Raw genomic sequence first — 22,205 nt, 5'->3', positions numbered from 1 at the left:
ATTAAAATGCTAATACGACCATATTATTCTAAAATTTGAATGCGATTCTTGCCCTGTACCCCCCCCCCCCCCCACAGTTCACATATCCAACCCCCGGTTCGATTGAACAGATAATTTACATACATGTGTAGAGTGAGATTTTAATACTTCTAATGAGATTTAAATACCGTACCTCCGTTTATGGTGCTATAAATTATAAAACACGTTGATAATTTTGTTGTCGTTTAATGTTGAGTGTTATTGTTTATAGTGTTATCAGTTTACGTGTTTTTAAGTGCAGGTGATTCCCGGTGTACTTCGGTATTCTGGACCTGAACGTTGCGAAACGATTCATAACGAGAACCTTTCCCCACCAGAGCGCAAGCCGCTAATGAAAATAACTCGGGCGACGGGTCACGTGCTTCCATGGGCAGTGGGGGACAGGGCATGGTTGTATTGCCCACAGGTGCCACCTGGAAAATCCCCCAAGTTCGCCCATGGCGGGGTCAGGTAGAGGTCATAGAGGTGGGTGATGTAAAGACAGTGCGTCAACTAAGGGACAAGTGGTGACAACAAGATAGAGAGAGTTCAAGTGTGGGCTGAGGTTCACGCCGAGAATGAGAGAGGGGGAGGAACGAGGTTTGGGGCTGTGTTGGCTGGTTGCTGTCTCGTCGTCGTTGCTATATCGTGACGCCTGGGGTCTGAAACCGCGTTAAAGGCTAAATAAAATAACCCTCTGCAGTGTGAGTCCGGAGTCATTATAATTGTAACGATTCATTATTTCACGGGCTAATATTGGGTTTGTGCGATTATTTTACATATTCATACTGAATATTGCTATTTGATGCCATTGAGATGGAACATTCATCCAATAGTGGACAGCTTGATCCTAATACCATCAAGTGTTATTCAAATAATTTTAATCCCATCCTGATCCTGCACCTTCCATTTCACATATCACACCATTGGTTCGCACGTCCATATTACAATCATACATTATACATTCATACATGTTACATACAGACATATAACATTCATGCATATTACATACAGACATGTTACATACTCACGAGCATAGTGTGATTCTTAGAGGACCACGGTGTGAAGCGAATGAGATTCGAATATCACACTTCAATGTACGGTGTTCTAATCTGTAACACTAGTTTATTATGTTATTTTATAGCGTTATAATGTATCGATCATAGCTTATATTGTTAGAGTTCACAACATTATAGTTTACTATAACACTAGATTGTAGTGTTATTTTAAAGCGTTACAATGTCTAGCTCATAGTTTAAAGGATATATTGTTAGAGTTTATAATGTTAGAGTATGCAATGTGAGTTTACAATTTGAGAGTTTGTGGACGTGACCTGTTCTCGTAGGACCCGACACGGATTTGGAAATAATTGCTATGATCATGTCTGAGCTGGGATGAGCGACTAATGTTTACTTTGTTTAATCATAATTGTGTGTAGGTTAGTGCAATCGGGGCTTGGTGAATACTACTCATGAATGAACTCATACTTCTTTCGGATAGAAATTTGAAATCGTGTTGGTAGAACAAGTCGCCTGCCTTTTCTAGACAAATTTCTTATCTTCATGTGTGTCCGTAAATATACTGCTAAAATACACATCATAGGGAAGGCTGCCTTGTTGGGGAGATTTGACCAGAGGTCTACACCCATTTTAAACCTTTTAAAACAGTCTGCCTCAGCAGCAGACCATGCTGTGCCACCTGACGGACGCTTGTATTGCGCCCGAAACGTCGTGAATTATTTTATAGCTACGTGTCTTTTACTGAAATAACCAAAGAGTATATAATATTATAAACTATGAACTACAATATATCCATTATAACTCCGTAAAATACTATTAATTGTTATAGTGTATGATCACGTAAATGGAGGTATGGGATTATAATCGCATACAAATCATTAGAATCGCACTGTGCTCATTAGAATCACAATGTGGTAGTACGAATGGTAAGTGAATATGCGAACACGGGGGTAGGATATGCAGGATTAGAAACGAATTACAATTATTCGAATCCCACTAGCCGGATTAGAATCACACTGTACACTGATGGATGAATGTGTCGTATCAATGGAATCGAATCGCTATATACAGTATATATATATACACGTACAAAGATTATAACAATCGCACATTATACCATCTATACAATACACATGATTTAAAAAACGTATTTAAACATTTCTATTCATTTTTTTTAAAACTGAGAATGTCGTTGTCCATGTGGGGAGATGGAGCGCAGTGGATCGTATCGTCTAAGCTGCTTTTCGGAATCCGTGTGATACCCCAGTCACATCGCCTAACTCCAGTTGCAGCACATTACCCAAGCTACATCTCCCCAACAAGGCAGCCTTACCGATGCTGTGCATTATGTTTATGGGATAAAAGAGGTGTGTATTTTCCCATACGCCTTGCCCAAAAAGACTGATTGTCCGCTTAACAGCCTAGCCTGTAAACCACCATTGGTGATAGTGTTGTTTGAGAGCAGCTAATAAAGTGGCTTTGGCGACTTTAATAGCTGCTGGTGGCTGGCCAAACCATGCCTCGCTGTTTGTCTCCTGAGTGATGACGGATACAAACCTGACCAAGCGGAGACCATGTACCAGATCGGATTTTGGTTACTGATGATAGAGTGATTGTGTTGCAAGTGTGGTCACTACGCGTCTGTACGTGCTCACTCCCGAAGCTCGGCGATTTTTGGCAACGCCACGTGGCTGCATTCACTTTAAATCGAGGACAATGGAGGGCATGGGGAACGTGTTTTTCCATTTATTCAAATTAAGCGCACAATTACACACTGAGATGCACTTACATATTCATGCATGAAGCACAATGGGCATATTACACTTCGGTATGTTAATAAACATGCGGATTATACCTTCCAAAATTAACAATCGAATGCGAATATCATGAAAGACAAAGGATTGGATCCTAGGGGGGAGTTATAAGGCGGCTCAGAAACAGAGCTCAATGCCATTTCGAGAGGGAACTTGATGAGGTTGGACGCTCGAATCGTCGCTCTGCTGATCGCCCTTCAACCGCGAGACAACGCAGCCTGGCGAGCACAATTGCTGTGTCGACAGTTAGGCGACTTTGCGTCGGGAGAGTTCGTGGCGACATCTTCAGACGGGTTCCAGACATCGATATACCTTGAATCTCCAAGTAAGTGTCTATTTTCGCGGAACGTGTTCGTTGTCAAATTAGCGGGATTTTTTTGCGTCTCGCTTAGACGCGAGTGTCGTTCTTGTTTTAGCAGTTAACGAAATCTAAAACTCAACGCTAAACATCCTTGCGGCCGATAGCGTACTACGCTCACATGGAGCAGAGACGCTCTCCACAGCCCCACGCACACGGAGGCAAGAAGCAATTCAATTGCTCTGTGTGTGGGAAGTCCTTTTCATGGCCATCACATCTTCAGAGACACCAGATAACACACACGGGCGAGAAGCCGTTCCTGTGCTCTGTGTGTGGGAAGGCATTTGCACAGTCATCAACTCTTCATAGTCATCGGAAAACACACACTGGTGAGAAGCCATTCCGGTGCCCTGTGTGTGGGAAGACATTTGCACACACATCACATCTTCAGAAGCACCAGAGAACACACACGGGCGTGAAGCCATTTTTGTGCTCTGTGTGTGGGAAGGCATTTTCACAGTCGTCAAATCTTAACAGGCATCAGAAGGTCCACAATGATAGAAAACTGAAATCAAAAGCTGAAATTCAAGGTGCTGCAATGATTCCTGAAGAAGTTTCTATCTTCGATCCCATGCAGTTGGATCCCGAGAGATGGCTGGATGTAATGGAGTGGCTCGAGAGTCAACCAGAGAGCTCGGGGTGACTGAAAAAATATTATGTCATGTGGTTATACCTTTTAATCCGTATCGAGTACTTTTTTGGTTATAATTTTGACCATTTTAGTTTTACAGTTTTTTTTGTTTAATTACGTGCACAGTGGTGGTTTGTAATTTTATCGGATTACTTGCCGAAGTGGTGTGATGAGCACTGGTTGTGAAAGGTTTCAATTGTAGTCGTTCAGTGTTCCTGTTGAGCTAAAGTTGGAATGCGTCTGTAGGTACATCTTTACTCAACATTTTAAACGGTTTTTTTCAAGTATATGGCTTTTTTTGATTGGTATTAATCGACTTTAGATAGCCGATTTCAGGATGTACATTGATGACGCGTTCGTTGGATATATGGCCTTGACTTCAACATAGACGCACAGTGAACAAATGTGGTGAACTAATAAGGAAATCATGGGGAATGATACTTTAACGCTTTGGTATTCCTGGAACGGAAATGATTTGCATTGTACTGGAAATGTGTGAACATAGGACGTAATAAATATTCCCTTCGAGTTTTGACGTAAAAATGATTGCAGATGAATAAAAACGTATTTTTAACAAATGTTTGTCCGGTCTTTATTTTATAATGTTCCTAGAAAAAACATGTTCAGAGAATTCTTATCTTCATGTGTGTCCGTAAATATACTGCTAAAATACACATCATAGGGAAGGCTGCCTTGTTGGGGAGATTTGACCAGAGGTCTACACCCATTTCAAACCTTTTAAAACAGTCTGCCTCAGCTGCAGACCATGCTGTGCCACCTGACGGACGCTTGTATTGCGCCCGAAACGTCGTGAATTATTTTATAGCTACGTGTCTTTTACTGAAATAACAAAAGAGTATATAATATTATAAACTATGAACTACAATCTATCCATTATAACTCCGTAAAATACTATTAATTGTTATAGTGTATGATCACGTAAATGGAGGTATGGGATTATAATCGCATACAAATCATTAGAATCGCACTGTGCTCATTAGAATCACAATGTGGTAGTACGAATGGTAAGTGAATATGCGAACACGGGGGTAGGATATGCAGGATTAGAAACGAATTACAATTATTCGAATCCCACTACCCGGATTAGAATCACACTGTACACTGATGGATGAATGTGTCGTATCAATGGAATCGAATCGCTATATACAGTATATATATACACGTACAAAGATTATAACAATCGCACATTATAACGTCTATACAATACACATGATTTAAAAAACGTATTTAAACATTTCTATTCATTTTTTTTTAAAACTGAGAATGTCGTTGTCCATGTGGGGAGATGGAGCGCAGTGGATCGTATCGTCTAAGCTGCTTTTCGGAATCCGTGTGATACCCCAGTCACATCGCCTAACTCCAGTTGCAGCACATTACCCAAGCTACATCTCCCCAACAAGGCAGCCTTACCGATGCTGTGCATTATGTTTATGGGATAAAAGAGGTGTGTATTTTCCCATACGCCTTGCCCAAAAAGACGGATTGTCCGCTTAACAGCCTAGCCTGTAAACCACCATTGGTGATAGTATTGTTTGAGAGCAGCTAATAAAGTGGCTTTGGCGACTTTAATAGCTGCTGGTGGCTGGCCAAACCATGCCTCGCTGTTTGTCTCCTGAGTGATGACGGATACAAACCTGACCAAGCGGAGACCATGTACCAGATCGGACGTAATAAATATTCCCTTCGAGTTTTGACGTAAAAATGATTGCAGATGAATAAAAACGTATTTTTAACAAATGTTTATCCGGTCTTTATTTTATAATGTTCCTAGAAAAAACATGTTCAGAGAATTCTAGATTTGAAGCTTTCGTGACTGCAAGGAATCATCTTCTTAGGTTGTTTCGGTAAAGTCACGTAGGTAAAACATCAAAATGAATGAAAATAAAATAAAATAAAAAATCACGACGTTTCGGAGGCAACACAAGTCTCCGTCATCAGTTGGGACCGTCACAGCCAGATTAGCTGCTAATCTTTACCGAAAAAACCTAAGAAGATGTTCAGAGAATTTCAGGTGGAGGATCTCCATCACACAAGTGTGCCCTTAACCGGCAGCATCTTGGCTGTCTACCCCATTAACACGTGTTCCTTGATAGACAAATCCTAAAAACAGACAACACACGCACGTTAGTAGCGGTTAGAAGAAATCAACACCTAGCACCTTCAACTATACACATTATACATCCAACTCGTAAATGGAGCGGTATATGACAGCCGTCGCTGCTGTCGACGGGGCCAAGCAGCGAGTGTTTAACGCCATTGTTTGAGAAACCGTGTCATCACCCGGTCACAGCGCTTACCCAAACTGCATCTCCCCAACAAGGCAGCCTTCCCTATGCTGTGTATTTTAGCAGTTTATTTACGGACGCACTTGAAGATAACAATTCGTCTAGAAAAGTCAGGCGACTTGTCCTACCAACAGGATTTCAAATTTCTACCGAAAGAAGTATGAGTTCATTCATGAGTAGTATTAATAAGCCCCGATAGCACTAACCTACACACAGTTATGATTAAATAAAGTAAACATTAGTCGCTCATCCCAGCTCAGACATGATCATAGCAATTATTTCCAAATCCGCGTCGGGTCCTACGAGAACAGGGCACGTCCACAAACTTTCAAATTGTAAACTCACATTGCATACTTTAACATTATAAACTCTTCTTGGTTCTTTCGGTAAAGTCACGTAGAAGGGAAGTAAAAAAATAATAAAAATAAAATAATTCTCACGACGTTTCGGCTACAACGCAAGCAGCCATCTTCAGGTGAAGAATGAAACACTGCCAAGCTTGGAGCGTATATATAAGCTGGGTTGGAGGTGAAAGAAGAGCGCCTTGACAAAATAATTTGCATATCAAGAGGAATTTAGCATATTTATGGGAAATGCGTAGGAGGTGGGCGGGGGGGTTTCAAAGTCATATTATGCCCATGCATTATGCAGGATTAGCAGCATCCAAGGTAGGGGGTAGCATTAACAAAAGGAGGGAATGTTAATAGTATGTAGAAGCAATGAAACATGTCAATGGGAGAGCGGTGAAAGGAGACCCGCAGCGGAGCAAATAATGCATTCCCTGTGGAGAACACAAGATACACAGTCAATGCCAGTGAGTGGACTGCCGTCTGAAAGTCACCGTAAACGTGAACAACAATCAGTTAAGATCCGAAATGGTTTATTACGTCCTTCCAATGATTGTTGAGCCAGAATCTATCTTCTCGGTTGAAATTGTCTCTGTGTTTGTATATGTGGATCGCCTCATGAACGAATCTCTCATGGTAGCCAGATGGCTTGCAGAGAACCTCTGTCTTGGAGAAGTCAATGTCATGTGAGCCTACTGAATTGTAACAGTGATCTGCCACGGCTGAGGTGTTTGTCCTACCGTGTTTCAGGTCTGCTTTATGTTCACGGATGCGGTCCGAGACATGTCGTTTGGTTTCTCCAATGTAACTGCTACCACAGAGGCAACTTAGTTTGTAGACGCCAGGGTACTGTATGTCTGGAACCACGTCTTTTACAGACGGGACCAGATCACGGATTTTATGTACTGTGTTGAATCGGACCTGTATCTAAGAATCACACTATGCTCGTGAGTATGAAACATGTCTGTATGTAATATGCATGAATGTAATATGTCTGTATGTAACATGTTTGCATTTAATGTGTATGTATGTAATATGGACGTGGCGAACCAAGGGTGGAATATGTGAAATGGAAGGTGCAGGATCAGGATGGGATTAAAATTATTTGAATAACACTTTGGTGTTATTAGGATCAAGCTGTCCACTATTGGATGAATGTTCCGTCTCAATGGCATCAAATAGCAATATTCAGTATGAATATGTAAAATAATCGCAAAAACTCAATGTTAGCCGGTGAAATAATGAATCATTACAATTGTAATGACTCCGGACTCAGACTGCAGAGGGTTCTTTGATTTAGCATTTAACGCGGCTTAGGACCAAGGCGTCACGATATAGCAACGACGACGACGAGACAGCAACCAGCCAACACAGCTTCAAACCTCGTTCCTCCCCCTCTCTCATTCTCGGCGTGAACCTCCGCCCACACTTGGTCTCGCCTTCCCTTCTCGAACTCTCTTTATCTTGTTGTCACCAATTGTCCCTTAGTTGACGCACTGTCTACCTGTCCCCCACTGCCCATAGAAGCACGTGTTCCCGCCGCCCCGAGTTCTTTTCATTAGCTGATTGCGCTCTGGTGGGGAAAGGTCCTCGTTCTGAATCGTTTCGCAACGTTCAGGTCCAGAATACCGAAGTATACTGGGAATCACCTGTACTTAAAAAAACATGTATATTGATAACACTAAAAACAATAATAATAAACATTAAACGACAACAAATATCAACTGCTTTTATAATTAATAGCACAATAAACGAAGGTACGGTATTTAAATCTTATTAGAAGTATTAAAATCGCACTCTACAGATATGTACGGAAATTATCTGTTCAATCGAACCAGGGGTCGGATAACATACATTAAAGCCCATTAAAATGCTAATACGACCATATTATTATTCTAAAATTTGAATGCGATTCTTGCCCTGTACCCCCCCCCCCCCACAGTTCACATATCCGACCCCCGGTTCGATTGAACAGATAATTTACATACATGTGTAGAGTGAGATTTTAATACTTCTAATGAGATTTAAATACCGTACCTCCGTTTATGGTGCTATAAATTATAAAACACGTTGATAATTTTGTTGTCGTTTAATGTTGAGTGTTATTGTTTATAGTGTTATCAGTTTACGTGTTTTTAAGTGCAGGTGATTCCCGGTGTACTTCGGTATTCTGGACCTGAACGTTGCGAAACGATTCATAACGAGAACCTTTCCCCACCAGAGCGCAAGCCGCTAATGAAAATAACTCGGGCGACGGGTCACGTGCTTACATGGTCAGTGGGGGACAGGGCATGGTTGTATTGCCCACAGGTGCCACCGGGAAAATCCCCCAAGTTCGCTCATGGCGGGGTCAGGTAGAGGTCATAGAGGTGGGTGATGTAAAGACAGTGCGTCAACTAAGGGACAAGTGGTGACAACAAGATAGAGAGAGTTCGAGAAGGGAAGGCGAGACCAAGTGTGGGCTGAGGTTCACGCCGAGAATGAGAGAGGGGGAGGAACGAGGTTTGGGGCTGTGTTGGCTGGTTGCTGTCTCGTCGTCGTCGTTGCTATATCGTGACGCCTGGGGTCTGAAACCGCGTTAAAGGCTAAATAAAATAACCCTCTGCAGTGTGAGTCCGGAGTCATTACAATTGTAACGATTCATTATTTCACGGGCTAATATTGGGTTTGTGCGATTATTTTACATATTCATACTGAATATTGCTATTTGATGCCATTGAGATGGAACATTCATCCAATAGTGGACAGCTTGATCCTAATACCATCAAGTGTTATTCAAATAATTTTAATCCCATCCTGATCCTGCACCTTCCATTTCACATATCACACCATTGGTTCGCACGTTCATATTACAATCATACATTATACATTCATACATGTTACATACAGACATATAACATTCATGCATATTACATACAGACATGTTACATACTCACGAGCATAGTGTGATTCTTAGAGGACCGCGGTGTGAAGCGAATGAGATTCGAATATCACACTTCAATGTACGGTGTTCTAATCTGTAACACTAGTTTATGATGTTATTTTATAGCGTTATAATGTATCGATCATAGCTTATATTGTTAGAGTTCACAACATTATAGTTTACTATAACACTAGATTGTAGTGTTATTTTAAAGCGTTACAATGTCTAGCTCATAGTTTAAAGGATATATTGTTAGAGTTTATAATGTTAGAGTATGCAATGTGAGTTTACAATTTGAGAGTTTGTGGACGTGACCTGTTTTCGTAGGACCCGACACGGATTTGGAAATAATTGCTATGATCATGTCTGAGCTGGGATGAGCGACTAATGTTTACTTTGTTTAATCATAATTGTGTGTAGGTTAGTGCAATCGGGGCTTGGTGAATACTACTCATGAATGAACTCATACTTCTTTCGGATAGAAATTTGAAATCGTGTTGGTAGAACAAGTCGCCTGCCTTTTCTTGACAAGTTTCTTATCTTCATGTGTGTCCGTAAATATACTGCTAAAATACACATCATAGGGAAGGCTGCCTTGTTGGGGAGATTTGACCAGAGGTCTACACCCATTTCAAACCTTTTAAAACAGTCTGCCTCAGCAGCAGACCATGCTGTGCCACCTGACGGACGCTTGTATTGCGCCCGAAACGTCGTGAATTATTTTATAGCTACGTGTCTTTTACTGAAATAACCAAAGAGTATATAATATTATAAACTATGAACTACAATCTATCCATTATAACTCCGTAAAATACTATTAATTGTTATAGTGTATGATCACGTAAATGGAGGTATGGGATTATAATCGCATACAAATCATTAGAATCGCACTGTGCTCATTAGAATCACAGTGTGGTAGTACGAATGGTAAGTGAATATGCGAACACGGGGGTAGGATATGCAGGATTAGAAACGAATTACAATTATTCGAATCCCACTAGCCGGATTAGAATCACACTGTACACTGATGGATGAATGTGTCGTATCAATGGAATCGAATCGCTATATACAGCATATATATACACGTACAAAGATTATAACAATCGCACATTATAACATCTATACAATACACATGATTTAAAAAACGTATTTAAACATTTCTATTCATTTTTTTTAAAACTGAGAATGTCGTTGTCCATGTGGGGAGATGGAGCGCAGTGGATCGTATCGTCTAAGCTGCTTTTCGGAATCCGTGTGATACCCCAGTCACATCGCCTAACTCCAGTTGCAGCACATTACCCAAGCTACATCTCCCCAACAAGGCAGCCTTACCGATGCTGTGCATTATGTTTATGGGATAAAAGAGGTGTGTATTTTCCCATACGCCTTGCCCAAAAAGACTGATTGTCCGCTTAACAGCCTAGCCTGTAAACCACCATTGGTGATAGTATTGTTTGAGAGCAGCTAATAAAGTGGCTTTGGCGACTTTAATAGCTGCTGGTGGCTGGCCAAACCATGCCTCGCTGTTTGTCTCCTGAGTGATGACGGATACAAACCTGACCAAGCGGAGACCATGTACCAGATCGGACGTAATAAATATTCCCTTCGAGTTTTGACGTAAAAATGATTGCAGATGAATAAAAACGTATTTTTAACAAATGTTTATCCGGTCTTTATTTTATAATGTTCCTAGAAAAAACATGTTCAGAGAATTCTAGATTTGAAGCTTTCGTGACTGCAAGGAATCATCTTCTTAGGTTGTTTCGGTAAAGTCACGTAGGTAAAACATCAAAATGAATGAAAATAAAATAAAATAAAAAATCACGACGTTTCGGAGGCAACACAAGTCTCCGTCATCAGGTGGGACCGTCACAGCCAGATTAGCTGCTAATCTTTACCGAAAAAACCTAAGAAGATGTTCAGAGAATTTCAGGTGGAGGATCTCCGTCACACAAGTGTGCCCTTAACCGGCAGCATCTTGGCTGTCTACCCGATTAACACGTGTTCCTTGATAGACAAATCCTAAAAACAGACAACACACGCACGTTAGTAGCGGTTAGAAGAAATCAACACCTAGCACCTTCAACTATACACATTATACATCCAACTCGTAAATGGAGCGGTATATGACAGCCTTCGCTGCTGTCGACGGGGCCAAGCAGCGAGTGTTTAACGCCATTGTTTGAGAAACCGTGTCATCACCCGGTCACAGCGCTTACCCAAACTGCATCTCCCCAACAAGGCAGCCTTCCCTATGCTGTGTATTTTAGCAGTTTATTTACGGACGCACTTGAAGATAACAATTCGTCTAGAAAAGTCAGGCGACTTGTCCTACCAACAGGATTTCAAATTTCTACCGAAAGAAGTATGAGTTCATTCATGAGTAGTATTAATAAGCCCCGATAGCACTAACCTACACACAGTTATGATTAAATAAAGTAAACATTAGTCGCTCATCCCAGCTCAGACATGATCATAGCAATTATTTCCAAATCCGCGTCGGGTCCTACGAGAACAGGGCACGTCCACAAACTTTCAAATTGTAAACTCACATTGCATACTTTAACATTATAAACTCTTCTTGGTTCTTTCGGTAAAGTCACGTAGAAGGGAAGTAAAAAAATAATAAAAATAAAATAATTCTCACGACGTTTCGGCTACAACGCAAGCAGCCATCTTCAGGTGAAGAATGAAACACTGCCAAGCTTGGAGCGTATATATAAGCTGGGTTGGAGGTGAAAGAAGAGCGCCTTGACAAAATAATTTGCATATCAAGAGGAATTTAGCATATTTATGGGAAATGCGTAGGAGGTGGGCGGGGGGGTTTCAAAGTCATATTATGCCCATGCATTATGCAGGATTAGCAGCATCCAAGGTAGGGGGTAGCATTAACAAAAGGAGGGAATGTTAATAGTATGTAGAAGCAATGAAACATGTCAATGGGAGAGCGGTGAAAGGAGACCCGCAGCGGAGCAAATAATGCATTCCCTGTGGAGAACACAAGATACACAGTCAATGCCAGTGAGTGGACTGCCGTCTGAAAGTCACCGTAAACGTGAACAACAATCAGTTAAGATCCGAAATGGTTTATTACGTCCTTCCAATGATTGTTGAGCCAGAATCTATCTTCTCGGTTGAAATTGTCTCTGTGTTTGTATATGTGGATCGCCTCATGAACGAATCTCTCATGGTAGCCAGATGGCTTGCAGAGAACCTCTGTCTTGGAGAAGTCAATGTCATGTGAGCCTACTGAATTGTAACAGTGATCTGCCACGGCTGAGGTGTTTGTCCTACCGTGTTTCAGGTCTGCTTTATGTTCACGGATGCGGTCCGAGACATGTCGTTTGGTTTCTCCAATGTAACTGCTACCACAGAGGCAACTTAGTTTGTAGACGCCAGGGTACTGTATGTCTGGAACCACGTCTTTTACAGACGGGACCAGATCACGGATTTTATGTACTGTGTTGAATCGGACCTGTATCTAAGAATCACACTATGCTCGTGAGTATGAAACATGTCTGTATGTAATATGCATGAATGTAATATGTCTGTATGTAACATGTTTGCATTTAATGTGTATGTATGTAATATGGACGTGGCGAACCAAGGGTGGAATATGTGAAATGGAAGGTGCAGGATCAGGATGGGATTAAAATTATTTGAATAACACTTTGGTGTTATTAGGATCAAGCTGTCCACTATTGGATGAATGTTCCGTCTCAATGGCATCAAATAGCAATATTCAGTATGAATATGTAAAATAATCGCAAAAACTCAATGTTAGCCGGTGAAATAATGAATCATTACAATTGTAATGACTCCGGACTCAGACTGCAGAGGGTTCTTTGATTTAGCATTTAACGCGGCTTAGGACCAAGGCGTCACGATATAGCAACGACGACGACGAGACAGCAACCAGCCAACACAGCTTCAAACCTCGTTCCTCCCCCTCTCTCATTCTCGGCGTGAACCTCCGCCCACACTTGGTCTCGCCTTCCCTTCTCGAACTCTCTTTATCTTGTTGTCACCAATTGTCCCTTAGTTGACGCACTGTCTACCTGTCCCCCACTGCCCATAGAAGCACGTGTTCCCGCCGCCCCGAGTTCTTTTCATTAGCTGATTGCGCTCTGGTGGGGAAAGGTCCTCGTTCTGAATCGTTTCGCAACGTTCAGGTCCAGAATACCGAAGTATTCTGGGAATCACCTGTACTTAAAAAAACATGTATATTGATAACACTAAAAACAATAATAATAAACATTAAACGACAACAAATATCAACTGCTTTTATAATTAATAGCACAATAAACGAAGGTACGGTATTTAAATCTTATTAGAAGTATTAAAATCGCACTCTACAGATATGTACGGAAATTATCTGTTCAATCGAACCAGGGGTCGGATAACATACATTAAAGCCCATTAAAATGCTAATACGACCATATTATTATTCTAAAATTTGAATGCGATTCTTGCCCTGTACCCCCCCCCCCCCCACAGTTCACATATCCGACCCCCGGTTCGATTGAACAGATAATTTACATACATGTGTAGAGTGAGATTTTAATACTTCTAATGAGATTTAAATACCGTACCTCCGTTTATGGTGCTATAAATTATAAAACACGTTGATAATTTTGTTGTCGTTTAATGTTGAGTGTTATTGTTTATAGTGTTATCAGTTTACGTGTTTTTAAGTGCAGGTGATTCCCGGTGTACTTCGGTATTCTGGACCTGAACGTTGCGAAACGATTCATAACGAGAACCTTTCCCCACCAGAGCGCAAGCCGCTAATGAAAATAACTCGGGCGACGGGTCACGTGCTTCCATGGTCAGTGGGGGACAGGGCATGGTTGTATTGCCCACAGGTGCCACCGGGAAAATCCCCCAAGTTCGCCCATGGCGGGGTCAGGTAGAGGTCATAGAGGTGGGTGATGTAAAGACAGTGCGTCAACTAAGGGACAAGTGGTGACAACAAGATAGAGAGAGTTCGAGAAGGGAAGGCGAGACCAAGTGTGGGCTTGAGGTTCACGCCGAGAATGAGAGAGGGGGAGGAACGAGGTTTGGGGCTGTGTTGGCTGGTTGCTGTCTCGTCGTCGTCGTTGCTATATCGTGACGCCTGGGGTCTGAAACCGCGTTAAAGGCTAAATAAAATAACCCTCTGCAGTGTGAGTCCGGAGTCATTACAATTGTAACGATTCATTATTTCACGGGCTAATATTGGGTTTGTGCGATTATTTTACATATTCATACTGAATATTGCTATTTGATGCCATTGAGATGGAACATTCATCCAATAGTGGACAGCTTGATCCTAATACCATCAAGTGTTATTCAAATAATTTTAATCCCATCCTGATCCTGCACCTTCCATTTCACATATCACACCATTGGTTCGCACGTTCATATTACAATCATACATTATACATTCATACATGTTACATACAGACATATAACATTCATGCATATTACATACAGACATGTTACATACTCACGAGCATAGTGTGATTCTTAGAGGACCGCGGTGTGAAGCGAATGAGATTCGAATATCACACTTCAATGTACGGTGTTCTAATCTGTAACACTAGTTTATGATGTTATTTTATAGCGTTATAATGTATCGATCATAGCTTATATTGTTAGAGTTCACAACATTATAGTTTACTATAACACTAGATTGTAGTGTTATTTTAAAGCGTTACAATGTCTAGCTCATAGTTTAAAGGATATATTGTTAGAGTTTATAATGTTAGAGTATGCAATGTGAGTTTACAATTTGAGAGTTTGTGGACGTGACCTGTTTTCGTAGGACCCGACACGGATTTGGAAATAATTGCTATGATCATGTCTGAGCTGGGATGAGCGACTAATGTTTACTTTGTTTAATCATAATTGTGTGTAGGTTAGTGCAATCGGGGCTTGGTGAATACTACTCATGAATGAACTCATACTTCTTTCGGATAGAAATTTGAAATCGTGTTGGTAGAACAAGTCGCCTGCCTTTTCTTGACAAGTTTCTTATCTTCATGTGTGTCCGTAAATATACTGCTAAAATACACATCATAGGGAAGGCTGCCTTGTTGGGGAGATTTGACCAGAGGTCTACACCCATTTCAAACCTTTTAAAACAGTCTGCCTCAGCAGCAGACCATGCTGTGCCACCTGACGGACGCTTGTATTGCGCCCGAAACGTCGTGAATTATTTTATAGCTACGTGTCTTTTACTGAAATAACCAAAGAGTATATAATATTATAAACTATGAACTACAATCTATCCATTATAACTCCGTAAGATACTATTAATTGTTATAGTGTATGATCACCTAAATGGAGGTATGGGATTATAATCGCATACAAATCATTAGAATCGCACTGTGCTCATTAGAATCACAGTGTGGTAGTACGAATGGTAAGTGAATATGCGAACACGGGGGTAGGATATGCAGGATTAGAAACGAATTACAATTATTCGAATCCCACTAGCCGGATTAGAATCACACTGTACACTGATGGATGAATGTGTCGTATCAATGGAATCGAATCGCTATATACAGCATATATATATACACGTACAAAGATTATAACAATCGCACATTATAACATCTATACAATACACATGATTTAAAAAACGTATTTAAACATTTCTATTCATTTTTTTTAAAACTGAGAATGTCGTTGTCCATGTGGGGAGATGGAGCGCAGTGGATCGTATCGTCTAAGCTGCTTTTCGGAATCCGTGTGATACCCCAGTCACATCGCCTAACTCCAGTTGCAGCACATTACCCAAGCTACATCTCCCCAACAAGGCAGCCTTACCGATGCTGTGCATTATGTTTATGGGATAAAAGAGGTGTGTATTTTCCCATACGCCTTGCCCAAAAAGACTGATTGTCCGCTTAACAGCCTAGCCTGTAAACCACCATTGGTGATAGTATTGTTTGAGAGCAGCTAATAAAGTGGCTTTGGCGACTTTAATAGCTGCTGGTGGCTGGCCAAACCATGCCTCGCTGTTTGTCTCCTGAGTGATGACGGATACAAACCTGACCAAGCGGAGACCATGTACCAGATCGGATTTTGGTTACTGATGTTAGAGTGATTGTGTTGCAAGTGTGGTCACTACGCGTCTGTACGTGCTCACTCCCGAAGCTCGGCGATTTTTGGCAACGCCACGGGGCTGCATTCACTTTAAATCGAGGACAATGGAGGGCATGGGGAACGTGTTTTTCCATTTATTCAAATTAAGCGCACAATTACACACTGAGATGCACTTACATATTCATGCATGAAGCACAATGGGCATATTACACTTCGGTATGTTAATAAACATGCGGATTATACCTTCCAAAATTAACAATCGAATGCGAATATCATGAAAGACAAAGGATTGGATCCTAGGGGGGAGTTATAAGGCGGCTCAGAAACTGAGCTCAATGCCATTTCGAGAGGGAACTTGATGAGGTTGGACGCTCGACTCGTCGCTCTGCTGATCGCCCTTCAACCGCGAGACAACGCAGCCTGGCGAGCACAATTGCTGTGTCGACAGTTAGGCGACTTTGCGTCGGGAGAGTTCGTGGCGACATCTTCAGACGGGTTCCAGACATCGATATACCTTGAATCTCCAAGTAAGTGTCTATTTTCGCGGAACGTGTTCGTTGTCAAATTAGCGGGATTTTTTTGCGTCTCGCTTAGACGCGAGTGTCGTTCTTGTTTTAGCAGTTAACGAAATCTAAAACTCAACGCTAAACATCCTTGCGGCCGATAGCGTACTACGCTCACATGGAGCAGAGACGCTCTCCACAGCCCCACGCACACAGAGCCAAGAAGCAATTCAATTGCTCTGTGTGTGGGAAGTCCTTTTCATGGCCATCACATCTTCAGAGACACCAGATAACACACACGGGCGAGAAGCCGTTCCTGTGCTCTGTGTGTGGGAAGGCATTTGCACAGTCATCAACTCTTCATAGTCATCGGAAAACACACACTGGTGAGAAGCCATTCCGGTGCCCTGTGTGTGGGAAGACATTTGCACACTCATCACATCTTCAGAAGCACCAGAGAACACACACGGGCGTGAAGCCATTTTTGTGCTCTGTGTGTGGGAAGGCATTTTCACAGTCGTCAAATCTTAACAGGCATCAGAAGGTCCACAATGATAGAAAACTGAAATCAAAAGCTGAAATTCAAGGTGCTGCAATGATTCCTGAAGAAGTTTCTATCTTCGATCCCATGCAGTTGGATCCCGAGAGATGGCTGGATGTAATGGAGTGGCTCGAGAGTCAACCAGAGAGCTCGGGGTGACTGAAAAAATATTATGTCATGTGGTTATACCTTTTAATCCGTATCGAGTACTTTTTTGGTTATAATTTTGACCATTTTAGTTTTACAGTTTTTTTGTTTAATTACGTGCACAGTGGTGGTTTGTAATTTTATCGGATTACTTGCCGAAGTGGTGTGATGAGCACTGGTTGTGAAAGGTTTCAATTGTTGTCGTTCAGTGTTCCTGTTGAGCTAAAGTTGGAATGCGTCTGTAGGTACATCTTTACTCAACATTTTAAACGGTTTTTTTCAAGTATATGGCTTTTTTTGATTGGTATTAATCGACTTTAGATATACGATTTCAGGATGTACATTGATGACGCGTTCGTTGGATATATGGCCTTGACTTCAACATAGACGCACAGTGAACAAATGTGGTGAACTAATATGGAAATCATGGGGAATGATACTTTAACGCTTTGGTATTCCTGGAACGGAAATGGTTTGCATTGTACTGGAAATGTGTGAACATAGGACGTAATAAATATTCCCTTCGAGTTTTGACGTAAAAATGATTGCAGATGAATAAAAACGTATTTTTAACAAATGTTTGTCCGGTCTTTATTTTATAATGTTCCTAGAAAAACATGTTCAGAGAATTCTAGATTTGAAGCTTTCGTGACTGCAAGGAATCATCTTCTTAGGTTTTTTCGGTAAAGTCACGTAGGTAAAACATCAAAATGAATGAAAATAAAATAAAATAAAAAATCACGACGTTTCGGAGGCAACACAAGTCTCCGTCATCAGGTGGGACCGTCACAGCCAGATTAGCTGCTAATCTTTACCGAAAAAACCTAAGAAGATGTTCAGAGAATTTCAGGTGGAGGATCTCCATCACACAAGTGTGCCCTTAACCGGCAGCATCTTGGCTGTCTACCCCATTAACACGTGTTCCTTGATAGACAAATCCTAAAAACAGACAACACACGCACGTTAGTAGCGGTTAGAAGAAATCAACACCTAGCACCTTCAACTATACACATTATACATCCAACTCGTAAATGGAGCGGTATATGACAGCCTTCGCTGCTGTCGACGGGGCCAAGCAGCGAGTGTTTAACGCCATTGTTTGAGAAACCGTGTCATCACCCGGTCACAGCGCTTACCCAAACTGCATCTCCCCAACAAGGCAGCCTTCCCTATGCTGTGTATTTTAGCAGTTTATTTACGGACGCACTTGAAGATAACAATTCGTCTAGAAAAGTCAGGCGACTTGTCCTACCAACAGGATTTCAAATTTCTACCGAAAGAAGTATGAGTTCATTCATGAGTAGTATTAATAAGCCCCGATAGCACTAACCTACACACAGTTATGATTAAATAAAGTAAACATTAGTCGCTCATCCCAGCTCAGACATGATCATAGCAATTATTTCCAAATCCGCGTCGGGTCCTACGAGAACAGGGCACGTCCACAAACTTTCAAATTGTAAACTCACATTGCATACTTTAACATTATAAACTCTTCTTGGTTCTTTCGGTAAAGTCACGTAGAAGGGAAGTAAAAAAATAATAAAAATAAAATAATTCTCACGACGTTTCGGCTACAACGCAAGCAGCCATCTTCAGGTGAAGAATGAAACACTGCCAAGCTTGGAGCGTATATATAAGCTGGGTTGGAGGTGAAAGAAGAGCGCCTTGACAAAATAATTTGCATATCAAGAGGAATTTAGCATATTTATGGGAAATGCGTAGGAGGTGGGCGGGGGGGTTTCAAAGTCATATTATGCCCATGCATTATGCAGGATTAGCAGCATCCAAGGTAGGGGGTAGCATTAACAAAAGGAGGGAATGTTAATAGTATGTAGAAGCAATGAAACATGTCAATGGGAGAGCGGTGAAAGGAGACCCGCAGCGGAGCAAATAATGCATTCCCTGTGGAGAACACAAGATACACAGTCAATGCCAGTGAGTGGACTGCCGTCTGAAAGTCACCGTAAACGTGAACAACAATCAGTTAAGATCCGAAATGGTTTATTACGTCCTTCCAATGATTGTTGAGCCAGAATCTATCTTCTCGGTTGAAATTGTCTCTGTGTTTGTATATGTGGATCGCCTCATGAACGAATCTCTCATGGTAGCCAGATGGCTTGCAGAGAACCTCTGTCTTGGAGAAGTCAATGTCATGTGAGCCTACTGAATTGTAACAGTGATCTGCCACGGCTGAGGTGTTTGTCCTACCGTGTTTCAGGTCTGCTTTATGTTCACGGATGCGGTCCGAGACATGTCGTTTGGTTTCTCCAATGTAACTGCTACCACAGAGGCAACTTAGTTTGTAGACGCCAGGGTACTGTATGTCTGGAACCACGTCTTTTACAGACGGGACCAGATCACGGATTTTATGTACTGTGTTGAATCGGACCTGTATCTAAGAATCACACTATGCTCGTGAGTATGAAACATGTCTGTATGTAATATGCATGAATGTAATATGTCTGTATGTAACATGTTTGCATTTAATGTGTATGTATGTAATATGGACGTGGCGAACCAAGGGTGGAATATGTGAAATGGAAGGTGCAGGATCAGGATGGGATTAAAATTATTTGAATAACACTTTGGTGTTATTAGGATCAAGCTGTCCACTATTGGATGAATGTTCCGTCTCAATGGCATCAAATAGCAATATTCAGTATGAATATGTAAAATAATCGCAAAAACTCAATGTTAGCCGGTGAAATAATGAATCATTACAATTGTAATGACTCCGGACTCAGACTGCAGAGGGTTCTTTGATTTAGCATTTAACGCGGCTTAGGACCAAGGCGTCACGATATAGCAACGACGACGACGAGACAGCAACCAGCCAACACAGCTTCAAACCTCGTTCCTCCCCCTCTCTCATTCTCGGCGTGAACCTCCGCCCACACTTGGTCTCGCCTTCCCTTCTCGAACTCTCTTTATCTTGTTGTCACCAATTGTCCCTTAGTTGACGCACTGTCTACCTGTCCCCCACTGCCCATAGAAGCACGTGTTCCCGCCGCCCCGAGTTCTTTTCATTAGCTGATTGCGCTCTGGTGGGGAAAGGTCCTCGTTCTGAATCGTTTCGCAACGTTCAGGTCCAGAATACCGAAGTATTCTGGGAATCACCTGTACTTAAAAAAACATGTATATTGATAACACTAAAAACAATAATAATAAACATTAAACGACAACAAATATCAACTGCTTTTATAATTAATAGCACAATAAACGAAGGTACGGTATTTAAATCTTATTAGAAGTATTAAAATCGCACTCTACAGATATGTACGGAAATTATCTGTTCAATCGAACCAGGGGTCGGATAACATACATTAAAGCCCATTAACATGCTAATACGACCATATTATTATTCTAAAATTTGAATGCGATTCTTGCCCTGTACCCCCCCCCCCCCCCACAGTTCACATATCCGACCCCCGGTTCGATTGAACAGATAATTTACATACATGTGTAGAGTGAGATTTTAATACTTCTAATGAGATTTAAATACCGTACCTCCGTTTATGGTGCTATAAATTATAAAACACGTTGATAATTTTGTTGTCGTTTAATGTTGAGTGTTATTGTTTATAGTGTTATCAGTTTACGTGTTTTTAAGTGCAGGTGATTCCCGGTGTACTTCGGTATTCTGGACCTGAACGTTGCGAAACGATTCATAACGAGAACCTTTCCCCACCAGAGCGCAAGCCGCTAATGAAAATAACTCGGGCGACGGGTCACGTGCTTCCATGGTCAGTGGGGGACAGGGCATGGTTGTATTGCCCACAGGTGCCACCGGGAAAATCCCCCAAGTTCGCCCATGGCGGGGTCAGGTAGAGGTCATAGAGGTGGGTGATGTAAAGACAGTGCGTCAACTAAGGGACAAGTGGTGACAACAAGATAGAGAGAGTTCGAGAAGGGAAGGCGAGACCAAGTGTGGGCTTGAGGTTCACGCCGAGAATGAGAGAGGGGGAGGAACGAGGTTTGGGGCTGTGTTGGCTGGTTGCTGTCTCGTCGTCGTCGTTGCTATATCGTGACGCCTGGGGTCTGAAACCGCGTTAAAGGCTAAATAAAATAACCCTCTGCAGTGTGAGTCCGGAGTCATTACAATTGTAACGATTCATTATTTCACGGGCTAATATTGGGTTTGTGCGATTATTTTACATATTCATACTGAATATTGCTATTTGATGCCATTGAGATGGAACATTCATCCAATAGTGGACAGCTTGATCCTAATACCATCAAGTGTTATTCAAATAATTTTAATCCCATCCTGATCCTGCACCTTCCATTTCACATATCACACCATTGGTTCGCACGTTCATATTACAATCATACATTATACATTCATACATGTTACATACAGACATATAACATTCATGCATATTACATACAGACATGTTACATACTCACGAGCATAGTGTGATTCTTAGAGGACCGCGGTGTGAAGCGAATGAGATTCGAATATCACACTTCAATGTACGGTGTTCTAATCTGTAACACTAGTTT

The 22,205-nt window shown here is 41.6% G+C and overlaps 1 protein-coding gene across 1 annotated transcript; it reads left to right on the top strand.

Moving 5' to 3' along the window:
- Nucleotides 1-3,330: 3,330 nt before the first annotated feature.
- Nucleotides 3,331-17,711, top strand: LOC144737845 (uncharacterized). Its single transcript, XM_078620716.1, has 2 exons — nt 3,331-3,696; nt 17,301-17,711. The coding sequence occupies exons 1-2, from the start codon at nt 3,331-3,333 to the stop codon at nt 17,709-17,711; spliced, it is 777 nt and encodes a 258-aa protein (XP_078476842.1).
- The last annotated feature ends 4,494 nt before the right edge of the window (nt 17,712-22,205 follow it).

This window comes from Lampetra planeri, chromosome 74 (genome assembly GCF_965212315.1).
Source record: "Lampetra planeri chromosome 74, kcLamPlan1.2.h2, whole genome shotgun sequence".
In the NCBI taxonomy this organism is placed as follows: domain Eukaryota; kingdom Metazoa; phylum Chordata; class Hyperoartia; order Petromyzontiformes; family Petromyzontidae; genus Lampetra; species Lampetra planeri.
Note: the sequence above shows the minus strand (reverse complement) of the source record. Positions and strands in the feature narration are given on the sequence as shown.